General features: G+C 43.4%; 1 protein-coding gene across 1 annotated transcript in view; it reads right to left on the reverse strand.

Annotated features, from left to right (window-relative positions):
- bub1bb (BUB1 mitotic checkpoint serine/threonine kinase Bb) overlaps positions 1 to 14,560 on the reverse strand; it is a 79,604-nt gene that overhangs the window by 25,374 nt on the left and 39,670 nt on the right. The window contains exons 13-17 of the mRNA XM_070878848.1: positions 13,409 to 13,528; positions 6,451 to 6,585; positions 5,511 to 5,631; positions 1,485 to 1,587; positions 148 to 419 (exon numbers count right to left, since the gene is read on the reverse strand). Coding sequence (XP_070734949.1) covers positions 148 to 419; positions 1,485 to 1,587; positions 5,511 to 5,631; positions 6,451 to 6,585; positions 13,409 to 13,528 — 751 coding nt within the window. The remainder of the gene's footprint in view (positions 1 to 147; positions 420 to 1,484; positions 1,588 to 5,510; positions 5,632 to 6,450; positions 6,586 to 13,408; positions 13,529 to 14,560) is intronic.

The raw sequence follows: 14,560 nt of genomic DNA on the forward strand, positions 1-14,560 counted from the left end.
GGCTCGAGGGGCCAGGTGGCCTACTCCTGCTCCTATTTCTAATGTTCTTATTTCACAGATACACATCTTTTATTCGGCTCAACAGTTTTCAGTGTAGTCGAAGAAAAGACTAGCAGAAAGTCAGTGAGCAGAAAAGCAATTTTTTACCTCAGTTTCTTCATATGCAGAGGTTGGTCAAACAAGGACTCCTTGAGGGGAGATGGTGAACTCAGGGTATTTTTACTCGCATCTATAGAGCTCGGTTTGATTATGCTATCCTGGTTAGCATTCAGGAGATTGCGGTGAAATGGGGTCGAGACCAAGTGTGCCCCCCTGGTAAAGTCACATGTGTTTTCAGGATATGGGCCAAGGGTCTTGTTTGGGTAATCACTGCTCACAAAGTGGTCCTCGTTCAGGGGTTCAATCCCATCCAAATCATCCTTTAAACAAAAAAAGTAACTGGTTATCCCCCAATTTACCATATAACCACATACACATCCAAGCACAATGCTATTAGACACCCGAATATCCAGTGTAATTTTAAACCAATATCTAAAGTCTGCATATTTTCCCCTGCAATGGCTATAAGTCATAGCAGGGGAAAATATGCAGACTTTCAACACAGAAAATACCATTATTCATTTCAGACAAAAAACAAAGATAACAATTCAAGGAAAAGAAAAAGCAATGGTTTATTTCCATTGGATGATAGCCCCAATTGAATTAGTCATGGACGATTAAAAGGAACAATTCTCAGTTCAGTAGATAAAAATTGAATGTCTGAAAAGGTATATTCAAAGATCCCAAGCCCCAGTTACAGTAATGCACTATTAAATTCACAAAACATAGTGCATCAGGCAATGCTACCCCATGCAGCAGCATCTGATTTTGGAGAAGGCATTAGCAGGATTCTTCCTCCTCCCCCACCACACTCCCCATAGTTACAAACAATAATGGAATCGTACAGCACAGAAGGAGTCCATTTGGTCCACACCATGCCTGTGCTTGCTCTAACTATCCAATTAATCCCACAACACCCCTCACTCCTGTTCTTTACCCCATAGTCTTGCAAAGTTTTCCTTTTCAAGTATTTATCCAATTCCCTTTGAAAGTTGCTAGTGAACCTGGGATCAGGCAGTGCATTCCAGATCATAACTCACTGGTGAAAAACAATTCTCTCATTCTTTTGCCAATGGTGTTGATCGGTGTCCTCTGTTTACTGACCCTCCTTCCAGTGGAAACATTTTCTCCTCATTTACTCTCATCAAAACCCCTCAATTTTGAGCAAGTCTATTCAATCTCCCTTTACCCAACTCTGCTCTTAAGGAGAACAATCCCAGGTTATCTAGTGTCTCCAAATAACTGAAGTCCCTCATCACTATTACAGCATGGAGACAAATTCAGAGTTCTTGCTTTGCTTCAATGAATTTAGGGATGAACTCAAATACATACCTTTAAAAAAAAATGTTAACATCTAATTCCAACAGTAGTGTACTGTCACTTACACATTCAGCAGCACAGATCCTCTCAGTCAGAACACGTTGCGATGGTACAAGGATTCCAGAAAGCTGCCATCGAGCATTGGCCTTCAAGTAATTTGCTGGCGGCCTTAAGAAACAAAATGGAGTCAACAAACCAATTGCACCAACAATACATTTTTGACCTTTATGGAAGGTTTGTACAAAGGAGTCTCAAAAGCTAGGATTTGAATGAATTTGCTTTAATCTGCAGTAGCTAGTTCCACCAAAGGAAATGAAAACAGTTATGAAGGAAATTCTTCAATGGCTTTATCTGATGAGCTGAGCCATAAAAAGTCCAGGAGAGATCTCTGATCTGTGCTGATTCAGCTAATCTCAACCGGTATGTAGTTGACGCACTGAAATTGGCCTCAGTGCCTTGGGTTAGGAAGGGACGGAGGAAGAAAAAGACTGATGTATTTGTGCCGGATTGCTGCCTGAAGACAGGGTCACATTTGGCTGGGACATGTACTGGAGTCCAACAGCCTGTCAGCGCTCACTGGCAAGGCTCACATCCAAATCCTGACCACTTGAGCAAGGTATGCAGTCCTGAGCCTTCCTATGAAACTAAACCAACAAGTATCAATACCTGAAGAGAAAATTACTAGGATAAAAAAAAATCATACAAGTAGTTCAGTTGCTTACTTCCTAGTGCACAAGCTACATTTTCAATACTTACACAAAATATATTTCCATCTAGAACTCTTGTACAGGACTGCATGCAAATAACTAGTTGGTAGGGAGGGAGAGAAGGCAGTTACAAAGGTTATGGAAGTGGAAAAATTCATACTAGTACAACTGGGAGAGTTCTTCTGAAGTTACACCGAAACATGTCTCAATGCAAAATACACGCCTCAAGCCAGAAGAAACAATCAATGCTCAGTTGCTGCAGCTGCATGTGAACGGTGAGGTATTGTGACGTTAAATGTCAGCAATGCCACTTTCTGCAGATTGAGAATGGTAGTTTTCAGTTCTATTCCAATAACAGGACCATCGGAACCAAAGATAAATGCAGATCATCAGTGTATTTGGACATATTGGGGCTAAAATTCCAGCCTTACCAGGCCCGTACGAAGTGTGGACAGACCCGGCGAGGCCATGCAAAAGCCTGTTTTCGGGGCGCAATGCGCATGTGCCGAAAACCAGCTTTTCCAATCTGGAAAGATTTCTCTTGACAATCCTCCGCATCCCTGGGAGAAGGATATTTACGCAGGAGAGATTGGGCTATCTCTTGCCCAGCGAATGTCCCTCAAACACTTACGCCTGGTGAAAGCAGGAGCATAGCCTACTTTTACCAGCGCAAGAGTTTTAAAACATGAAGATTAAATTTAAAAACACATTGGTTCAGAAATCATGGCCTCTCCGGGTCCGTATGGACCCGGGCAGGCATCAGAAAAGCCGGTTTTCGGCACGCAATGCGCATATGCTGAAAACCGGCTTTTCCGATCTGTCAAGTTTCTGGCTTGACAGATCTCCTGCATCTCGGGAGCGAGGACATTCCCACGGCAGAGATTGGGCTATTTTCCCATCTCTTGCCCAGCGAATGTCCTTAAAACTCCTGCGCCTGGTGAAAGCAGGCACATATGCTGGTAAAAGTAGGCTAAGAGTTTTAAAAACATCAAAAACATAAATATGTATTTTAAAATTTTATTTTAATGTTAAAAACCCTGCCCATAATTAAAATGTTTAATAAATCGGCAAATTTGTTTTTTCAAAAACATTTCCATCAACTTTAATTTCTATAGTGTATTTATGTGAGGTGTTTTTTTTTTAATGTTTTATGTACTATTTGGGTGTGTTTCTTATTCAAAGTAATAGGAGTTTCGGACTTACAAAACTCCTATTACTATGAATGAGAATATACTATACCTGATTGGCTGCCCAGAGCCACATGACTCCAGCTCCAGGCCTGCACACGTCCCGATGTGCATGCGCTGCGATGTGCAGTCAGGAGAGGCCTCTGGACCAGGATCTCGTGTGGGCGCAGCAGCTTCAGGTAGGTGCACTTTTTTCCAGAATCCAGTCAAATGCCCGCGGGAAGGAGAAACCGGAATTTCTGGGCCAATGTTATGTTAAAAACCCTGTCCATTAAGATAAGTTTATTTTAAACTGTATTAAAAAACACACAAATTTCAAAAAATATTTTTCTCAAACATTTAATTAACTTTAATTTCAATTAATTTTAAATATATGAGGGGCGTTTTATTTAATATGTTGTATTTCTTGTCTTAGGAGTTTATTCTCTGATAATAATGGGAACTTGTAAAAACGGAGTTCTCATTATTACCAATACTGCAGAGTGATTGGTGGTCCAGGCCCACGTGACTCCAGCTTTTTTGTGCGATGGGGAAGTCCTCTCCACATCGAATGAAGGCCTCCGACCAGAATCGAAGGCGCCTCCGGGACCACCAGGTACTTTCGCAAACATTTTTTGGGTCGGAGGCGTTGTCCGAAGGAAGCCTCGACTAGAATTTTAGCCCCAATAAAAATCACTCCATTTAACAGCACAAACTACGTCACTTGAGCTCTCCGCACAAATACATTTGGGAAGGTGATCAAATTTCTTTGAAAAGATTAAAGTCCATCATAAAGTAATGTTTGAGTAAAGAGGAATATATAAAAATCATTCCTTCTCCCCAAATCCTTGAAAGACTTGTATGCAGTTGATGATTCAAATTACTCTTTGCCAAAGTTACATTTGGAAATGTCTGAAAACTGAAAGCAATCACCTACAACATATGGCATTCGTCACTCAAACAATAGCTGTTGCTGCGTCGATAGGGTCACTCGTGAACAAGCCAGTCACAACCAAGGTTGAAGGAGTAAAAAAAGTTAGGAATTAGATTACATCAACTTCTGTTTTAAAAAGTTGAAGATTGGAGGAACGGAAAACTAATAAATCTTGTATTTCTTCCTTCTTAGGCAGTCCCTCGGAATGGAGGATGACTTGCTTTCACACTAATACGAGCTCTCAGGTTACTGATGAGTCCAATGCGGGACCTACAATCTCTGCCACAGGGGCAGACGGTCGGAGGGACGGGTGGGTTGGGGTGCTTGGGTTGTCGTGCGCTCCTTCCGCTGTTTGCACATGGTTTCCACGTGCTTCCGGCAAAGAGACTAGAGATGTTCAGCACCTTCCCGGATGCTTCTCCACCACTTAGAGGTCTTGGGCCAGGGATTCCCAGGTGTTGGTGGGGATGTTGCACTTTTTCCAAGGAGCCTTTGAGGGTGTTCTTGAAGCGCTTCCTCTGCCCAATCGGGGACTCGCTAGTAGTGTCAGAGCACCGAGTAGAGCGCTTGTTTTGGGAGTCTAGTAGAGGGCATGCAGACGATGTGGCCCATTCATCGGAGCTGAATGAGCATGGTCAATGCTCCGATACTGGCCTGAACAAGAACAAGGACGTTGGTGTGCCTATCCTTGTATTTATTAGCACCTTTAACATAGTAAGTAATAACACTCCTGTGAAGCTCTTGGATGCATCAGACAGAGACAGATAGATTTAGGGAGGAAATTCCAGAGCCTAGTGTCTAGGTGGCTGAAGGCATAGCCGACAATGGCAGGGTGATGAAAATCAGTGATGCAGAAGAAGCCTGAAGAGGAGGAGCAGAGGTCTTGGATAAATAGGTGGTGAGTCAGTGGAGGAATTTGAAAAAAGGATGCAAATTTTAAAAATCGAGGCATTGCTGGGCCGGGTTAAGGAAGACTTTCTCAAGATTTTGGGAATGAGGGAGTTAAAATAGGAGAATTGGCAATGAGTTTGGATTTGAAAGCAGAGTAATTTGAATGTTAGTTTGAAAACATAAGGATATTAGGAAGTAGAAACAGCACGCAAGACAGTGTAGCTTAAGGAAGAAAGAGAGCAAGTTCAAAGTACTCACTGTATCAACACCTTGCGCTTTCTACCTTGCAGAGTGGCTAAAGATGGATATTTGAGTACACAGAAGAGGGATGGTAACAGCAAACAAAAAGTAACATTTTATTTATTTTTCTATATTATCTGGTCAGACACTTACTTGTTCTCCTGGTTTTCAATATCTGCATTCTCATTAAAAATGGAGAAAGGGGCTGATGCCTCCATTCTTGGGGTTGCCACCTGCATCAGGGCTGGAACTGAATTTGGATGGCTTTTGTCAGCTAGAAAGAAAAATAGCATCTTGTTACACAACATCTCACTACCATGCTGGTTATTGCACAAGTCATCACACATTTATTGCTACTCCAGCAGTCACCTTCCTCTTTGAGGAAGTATTCATATTGCTTTCTAGAGAGGTGGGGGCTGGGGACGGGAGGCCACTCGGCCTGGGCTGGGGGCGGGAGCAGCTGTAATAATTGGAGTTAAGTTGCTGCAATATATTGTAATGTGTTTTTAAATTGATGCAATGTGTTTTAATGTGTTGGGAGCTGGCTGTATGTTTCACTTTTCAGTCTCGGCTTGCATTGTGTCCCTGGTTACCATGGCAACCCGATCTTTTTGGCGCAGATCAAGACTCCACCCTCAAAACTAAAGGATAGGTTAGGCCACGCCAAAATGAAGAAATCCAACAGGGAAACTTAGAACATTTTTTTTTGGCGTACTTGGGCCCCCAAAAAACAGGTGTAACTCTTCAAGTACGCAAAAAAAAAGCCTTAGGGAAAATTGAGCCCAAAGAATTGTAATCCCAAACCAGAATATTCCCTTACAATGGACCCAATTATAGCAGGTGGCAGACTCAAAAAGGTGAACTTTCAAAGCTTTTGCATGGATACAATTGACCCTTGGGGGAATTGGGTGGTGCGTGTCTAGTTACAGAAAAAAAAAATATCACATTACTTCAGCTCAGGATAGTTGATGGCTGGGAGACATCTTAAGTGCAGTTTACGTATTATGGTCAAGCAGTACTGGCCAGCACTTATAAACCACACAATTACTAAAATTGCCCATGTATTGGCCAAAACGTGATCCATCTCCCTTACATTTCATAAACTGGGCTTCAAATTCCAGATCTTCTTTGCTGCAAATGCTAGATACGGCACCAAGATTCTCCAACTGATTTTCATCGCTCATTTGAGAAGAAGAAACTGGGGCATGGAACATATTGTTTATGGCATCTGCAATAGAAACGTATGAATGTTTTTAAGATTAAAAAAAAATGGCCTGGCAGAGCAGACTAGGTACCTTGGATTTTCACATCTGAAAACAGCAGTGCTTGAATAAAGAGAATCCAACATAGTGAAACATTTATTCAAATCGGAAGCATGCTTCAAGTACTAGCTTCAAACTTGTTGCACTAATACAGCAGGTTAAGAGACTGGAGTTGCAGCATTATTGTCATGTGAATCTTGTCGTTCCTAACTATCACAAAGAGAAAAATAGTTACAACTCCTACTTTCACACCAGAACGCACGTCTTGAACTTCTAAGCAATGCCCATCATGTTTTCAACAAACTAGGTTTATTAAGTTTTATTTTATGCGTGAGTTGGCCGAGTGGTAGAAACAATGAACGTCAGTGCAGCATGGGAATACTCAGAACAATCCACCAGAGAGGCAAGACTAGACCTCTTAGCCACTTCATGCTTGTAAGTTGGAAGATGGGTTTGGGGGGGGGGGGGGGTGGAGAAAAATAAACAGAAGGCATTACTCAAATTGTGCTCCCTGGATTGTGGGGTGGTCCCAGCAGATTGGAAAACCGCAAATGTAATGCTCCTATTTAAAAAAGGAAGCAGACAAAAAGCAGGAAAGTATAAACCAGTTAGCCTAACATCTGTCGTTGGGAAAATGCTGGAGTCCATTATTAAGGAAGCAGTAGCAGGATATTTGAAAAAGCATAAGTCAATCAAGCAGTCAGCATGGTTTTATGAAAGGGAAATCATGTTTGACAAATTTGCTGGAGTTCTTTGAGGATGTAACGAGCAGGGTAGATAAAGGGGAAACCAGTGGATGTGGTGTTTTTGGATTTCCAGAAGACATTCGAAAAGGTGCCACATAAGAGGTTACTGCACAAGATAAAAGTTCGCAGGGTTGGGGATAATATATTAGCATGGATAGAGGATTGGCTAACTGACAGAAAACAGAGTGTCGGGATAAATGGGTCATTTTCCGTTGGGAAACAGAAACTAGTGGGATGCCGCAGGGATCGGTGCTGGGGCCTCAACTATTTACAATCTATATTAATGACTTGGATGAAGGGACAGAGCATAATGTAGCCAAGTTTGCTGATGATACAAAGATAGGTGGGAAAACAAATTGTGAGGTCACAAAAAATCTGTAAAGGACATTAGACAGGCTAAGTGAGTGGGCAAAAATTTGGCAGATGGAATATATAATGTGGGAAAATGTGAGGTTATCCACTTTGGTAAAAAAAAAAATAGGAAAGCAAATTATAATTTAGAGAGAAAAATTGCAAAGTGCTGCAGTACAGAGGGACCTGGGGATCCTTGTGCATGTAACACAAAAAGTTAGTATAGCAAGTAATCAGGAAGTTATATGGAATGCTGGCCTTTATTGCAAGGGGGATGGAGTATAAAAGCAGAGAAGTCCTGTTACAACTGTACAGGGTATTGGTGAGGCCACACCTAGAGTACTGCATACAGTTTTGGTCTCCGTATTTAGAGGAGGATATATTTGCATTGGCGGCTGTTCAGATAAGGTTCACTAGGTTGATTTCAGAGATGAGGGGGTTGACTTATGAAGATAGGTTGAGTAGGTTGGGCCTATACTCATTGGAGTTCAGAAGAATTGAGAAGTGATCTTATCAAAACATAAGGTAATGAAGGGGCTAGACTAGGTGGATGCAGAGAGGATATTTCCACTTGTAGGGGAAACTAAAACTAGGGGACATAGTCTCAAAATAAGGGGCCGCCCATTTAAAACTGAGTTGAGGAGGAATTTCTTCTGAGGGTTGTAAATCTATGGAATTCTCTGCCCCAGAGACCTGTGGAGGCTGGGTTATTGAATATAATTAAAGGTGGAGATAGATAGATTTTTGAGCAATAAGGGAATAAAGGGTTATGGGGAGTGGGCAGGAAAGTGGAGCCGAGTCCATGATCAGATCAGCCATGATCATATTAAATGGCAGAGCAGGCTTGAGAGGCCAGGTGGCCTACTTCTGCTCCTATTTCTTATGTTCTTATGACGTGTATTGAAGAACTCAGCTGGAACAGAGGTCATGATGCTAGTAAATGTTTAAAAGTAAAATTAAAATACTGTACTACAAATCTACAGGTTAGTACATAAAAGGTGAACTCACTACCACTGCATTCTGGATTTACAATAAACTTTTATTTTTAAATCACAATTGGATTGTTTTTGCAAAATTCACTAATGTAGGTGATAACACAACAAGTCAGCTGGTAATTTATTTAAAATTCCACATAGATTGAGATAAACAGACAAGCGTATGTCAGAAAGGTAGTGAATTGCATGTATTCAGAATAATTTTCTACAACAATATGTCCTAGAACCAACAAGGGAGCAGGCCATATTAGATTTAATGAGTAATAAGCCAGATTTAGTTAACAGCCCAACATTAACAGTGAACATTATCCAATAGTGATCAGAATATGGTAGAGTTCAGCATTGTGTTTGAAAGGGAGAAACCTAATTTATCCAGTGTCCGATTTCTATTTTATTTGTATTAGTTCCTGGGATGTGGGCTTGGCTGGCAAGGCCACATTTATTGCCCATCCCTAATCATCCTAGAGGTGGTGGTGGTGAGCTGCCTACTTGAAGCCATGTGGTGAAGGTACTCCCATGAGCCCAAGTCGTTTTTCGGCGCACTGATCTGAAGCGTGCCGACTTTGCGTGCTGGAAATGGCGCGGGGGGGGGGGGAAAAAAAAAGGAAAAAAAAACGCCCCACCCTCACCACTGTTCACAGTCCCGGCGTGGCATGTATGCTGAAATGGGCGGCGAAGCCAAACGCCAGCGCCGAAAACAGTGCCGGCACCCGCACGTATGCACCGTGGTGCCAGCCTGATGCGCGTGCATGCGCAATAGCGGCAAAGCTGGGCAGTCGGCCAGTTTTAAAGTGGATTGCAGCTGTAATTGTTGCCTGCCAGGAGAGCTCTTAATCGAAATAGCTGGTGTGCTGAATGCAAGCTGCCTGAAATTAACTGTTGCATGCCTAGAAAAGTGTTTGGGATCATTGCAAAAGTGCTGTGTGTTTTGAAAAATCACAGTTTGACTAAGTGCAGTGGAAAAGGAAGTTGAGTCACTAGTTACTGTCATTGAGAACAGATAGCAGCACCTGGATACCAGCAGAGGCCACAAAAAAGTGCCACCCAGAGATGAACAAACACCGGAACGAAGTTGCAGAAGAATTCGGCGGATTGATCAACAATAGATCTGGAAGGCAGTGTAAAAAGTGCAGGACCTTGGTCAAGTAGTGTAAGTAATATTTCCATTTATTCAATGTAATTTCAATTGTTAATGTGACCAGCTGTATATGTCCCATCCTACAGAAAGACACGCTCTCTAAAAAGTTGCATTTTCATCTTTGCAAAATTAACTGGCCCACAACAAAAGGGAAACAGGAGGAGGACCGGCAAATCTGCACCCACTGACACCCTTGGAAGAGAGGGCACTGCTCTGATGGGTCCTGCCCAGAGAAAAACCATCAGTATTGCACAAGCTGAGCCCACACATGAGGGAGGGGGTAAGTCATGAAAAGTCATCATGGCCCTTCAAATCAACCTGCTGCCTAGCCTGCTATGTGTGAGCCTACTCATTTTACTGTTCTGTTATATGTTGCAGAACTTGAGGACAATCCTCCTAATGATCCAAATCAAGATTCAGACGTGGACGAGCCTGAAGAGGAGAGCAACCTTCCAGAACAACATGAGCGTGAGGGGCACTTTGAGTGGATGTGGGAGGGGTTCGATGACAGGAGTGTTCTATTGAATCTTGGAGGTCAACATATCTCAATTGCCAGGCTCTTCCGCGATTAGTGGTTCAACATTCTATGGTTTCCCACCATCCGAGGTTGCAGGTCCCAGTAGTGGTGGCAGTGTTGTGCCGCAGCATCGCAGACCCGTGGGCCCCACCGTCCAAGGTTGCAGGTCCCAGTGGTGGTGGTGGTGCTGTGCCGCAGCATTGCACACCTGTGGCCCCACCTTCCGAGGTTACAAGTCCCAGCAGTGGTGGCGGTGGTGCTGGTGCAAATCAGCAGGGAACACCCAGGGTCCCAAGGTCCCAGTGGGATGCCGCGAGCCAGATCCAGGGGGAGGGGAAGGAGACATGGACCACACTCTCCTGAGATGCAGGATGTAACAGATGTGGTTCAGATGATGGCATTGGGTGGGGAGAGCGTTGAGCTTACCTGATTACTCATGGGCATCATAACTGGGGTGAGTGAGGAGGTAGCGGGACTGTAGGGAGAAGTAACAGTAATGGCATGGGAAATAGGAACCATGTCCGCTAACATCAGTGAGGGAATGGTGGCCATGAGGGATGGAATGTCAGAGGTAGTGGAAAGGACAGTTGCAATGACCAAGGCCATGAGGGAGGGAACATCAGAGTTAGCTGCTGCAAGAGAACACGCCCACACCCCGCGCCCATTGACAATCAACTGCCACTCCCACTTCAATCCCCGCACCAAGCTCTGAACAGGCCGAGGCTACGCCCTCCTGCTTGCCGCCTGGGCCCTCCAACTTGCTGCATAACGTTGACACCCCCCACCCTCAAGAGGTGACCAGTGGCCAAGATGTTAGAAAGAAGAATCTTGGTGTGCACCCCAGAAACAATGCCACCGCCTGCAGGCAGGGGTCGTGGAGAACCCAAGACCAAACGCAGCGGTCGGCTTTAGACTAAGGGGAATGAGAGATAGGTGCAACCTTTCTTTGCTGCTGTTGTTTATGTTTTTATTGTGGTTCTAACTGTTCTAACATTGGGTATTTTTTTTAAAATAAGTTATGTAACTGTACAAGTTTAAAAGTAAGTGATCTTGGAGTAAATTTTGATACAAGAATATTTTTATTACACTAAAGTACATTGCAAAATTTAGAATAAAATATATTTTACATTAGAAATGAATAATGTTCAATTAATACAACACAGGAACAGCTCCAAAAAAATAACCCCCCCCCCCACCCAGAGAGACAGCGTCCAGCAGCTCTCACTTCTCTGGTGCGAGTCTTCCCTCCCTTATCCCAGGCCGAATGGCTTCACACAGGCCGGCCCGCTGCCTTTCCCGGGCAGACTTCAAAGATTAAGGTCGGATTTGCTTATTTTTTAAATTGTATTTTAATGTTTTGAGCTTTTCCTTGCAATGTTTGGTGCTTGGTTGTTGAGGTCCTCTCCAGTTCCCTTCCCTCCCCTAATGTCTACCAAATGTGCACTGCTTTTTCTTCACTGCCGCAAGGTTTTTCAGAGCTGGTCACATTCGCTGACCCAAGTGGATTTGGAGTAAGTTTTTGCTGGCCAAAGTGGCATAAATGGCGAAAACTGTTGTAAGTGTCTGAGAACGCCCCGTTTTGGAAAAAAAACTGACTAAAAAAAAAAAATCGTACCTAACGGACTTACTCTGGAGCAAATTATTGGGGAAAATGGCATTTTTTTTAAAAAAAACGTACGCCAGAAAAAACGTACTCCAAAAACATTGATGCAAGTCATGGCCAAAATAGGGCCCATAGTGCTGTTAGGTAGGATGTTCCAGGATTTTGACCCAGTGATGATTAAGGAATAGCGATATATTTCCAAGTTAGGATGGCGTGCGACTTGGAGGGGAACTTGGAGGTGATGGTGTTCCCATGCATCCGCTGCCCTTCTAGGTGGCAGAGGTCGCGGGTTTGGGAGGTGTTGTCAAAGAAGCCTTGGCAAGTTGCTGCAGTGCATCTTATAGATGGTACACACTGCAGCCACGGTGCATTGGTGGTGGAGGGAGTGAATGTTTAAGATGGTGGATGGGGTGCCAATCAAGCAGGCTGCTTTGTCCTGGATGGTGTCAAGCTTCTTCAGTGTTGTTGGAGCTGCACTCATCCAGACAAGTGCAGAATATTCCAGCACACTTGACTTGTGTCTTTTAGATGGTGGAAAGGCTTTGGGGAGTCAGGAGGTGAGACACTCGCCGCAGAATACCCAGCCTCTGACCTGCTCTAGCAGCCACAGTATTTATGTGGCTAGAATAGTTAAGTTTTTGGTCAATGATGACCCCCAGGATGTTGATGGTGGGGGAATTCAGTGATGGTAATGCTCAGCCTTTTCTTGATATCACGTGGAAGGAATCAAAGTGGCTGAAGACTGGCTTCTGAGATGGGAATCTCAGGAGGAGGCTGAGACGGCTGAAGGTGGTTGCAAACACTTCAGCTTTGTCTTTTGCACATGTGCTGGGCTCTGCCTTTATTGAGGATGGGGACATTCATGGAGGTGTCACCTCCCGTTCGTTGTTTAATTGTCCAGCACCATTCATGACTGGATGTGGCAGGACTGCAGAGTTTTGATCAAATCTGTTGATTGTGGGATCGCTTAGCTCTGTCTATAGCATGCTGCTTCCGTTGGTTAGCATGTACGTAATCCTATCATGCAGCTTCCCCAGATTGGCACCTCATTCTTAAGTACACCATGTGCTGCTCCTCGTTAGATTTGGCCACTTAATTTAAAATCTACCACAAAGCCAGGAATATTTTCATCCTGTTAATATACAGTTACAAGAGTACAATAAAACAATCCTGTACATCTTTAATGAGCTTTCTCCTAAAATTCATGAGATTTGATATAGCTGGTGCTACACTTTATAGCCACCAAGTGTCTTCAGTAGAATAGGTAAGGGGCATTGACAACAGAAGATTAGTATTTTGCAGTTCAATTGCAGACTCCATTACTTCTTTGGTTAAATACAGCCAGTTGTCATGAGCCATTGCACTGCATCGACACTGGTTCTGACAAAGCAAGCTCCAGCAAAGGCTATATAATTAGGTGATGATGCAATTACTCTTACCCAAAGCCTCTCTGGTGCAAACAGTTGGGGATGGTTGAACAAGTTGTAAACTTCGATTTCCCGATAGGTTCTGTATCTCCAATGAAACATTTGGTTGACCATTTTCCATGCAGCCTGCACCTGTTAACAGAACAGAAAATGCACTAAACAGCTATTGCTCAGTGCATGCAGATCAAGAATTGGATTGAAAAAGTTTACATTTTTCTAAAAGCAACCAATGCCAGTAAGGGTACCATTGTAAGGGATGCTAAGCAAAAACACACTACTGCTTCCACCAATTGATCAATTCTGAATTTAAAGAAATAAGTATGAATACAGGCAATAACAAAATGGACAAGATTTTTTTCTTTTAATTTTGCACTCAAGGCAAGGGATGTTAGTGCTAGTGCAGGGGAATTAATATTTCCCCATTTTAAGCATCTAGTCACTGCATTTGTTATTCCTGACCTGGGAGCACGAGGAGTGTAAAGTTCCTTCCACTCCTGACTTATTCTTAGTCTCCTCCCCTCAATTTCACAAGCCATTCTGTGGCATCTGGACTAGCATTGTGTAGAAACATAGAATAATAAGAGTAGTCGGCCATTTGGCCTTTCGAGCCTGCACCGCCATTCAATATCATGGCTGATCCTCCATCTCAACACCATATTCCCATACCCCTTGATGCCTTGTGCGTCGAGAAATCCATCTATCTTCTTCTTAAATATATTCAATGAGTCGGCCTCCACAGCCTTCTGTGGTAGAGAATTCCACAGGTTCACCATCTTCAGTGAAGAAATTTCTCCTCAGCTCGGTCCTAAATTTCCTACCCTGTATCCTGAGACCGTGACCCCATGTTCTAGGCTTCCCAGCCAGGGGAAACATCCTCCCCGCATCCAGTCTGTCCAACCGAGTCAGAATTTTATACATTTCAATGAGATCCCCCCTCATTCTTCTAAACTCTAGTGAATACAGGCCTAGTCGACCCAATCTCTCCTCATAAGACAGTCCTGCCATCCCAGGAATCAGTCTGGTGAACCTTCGCTGCACTCCCTCTATTGCAAGTATATCCTTTCTTAGGTAAGGAGACCAAAACTGCACACAATACTCCAGGTGTGGTCTCACCAAGCCCTGTATAACTGCAATGACATCCTTGCTCCTGTACTCAAATTCTCT

Source organism: Pristiophorus japonicus, chromosome 4 (assembly GCF_044704955.1).
Source record: "Pristiophorus japonicus isolate sPriJap1 chromosome 4, sPriJap1.hap1, whole genome shotgun sequence".
Lineage (NCBI taxonomy): Eukaryota > Metazoa > Chordata > Chondrichthyes > Pristiophoridae > Pristiophorus > Pristiophorus japonicus.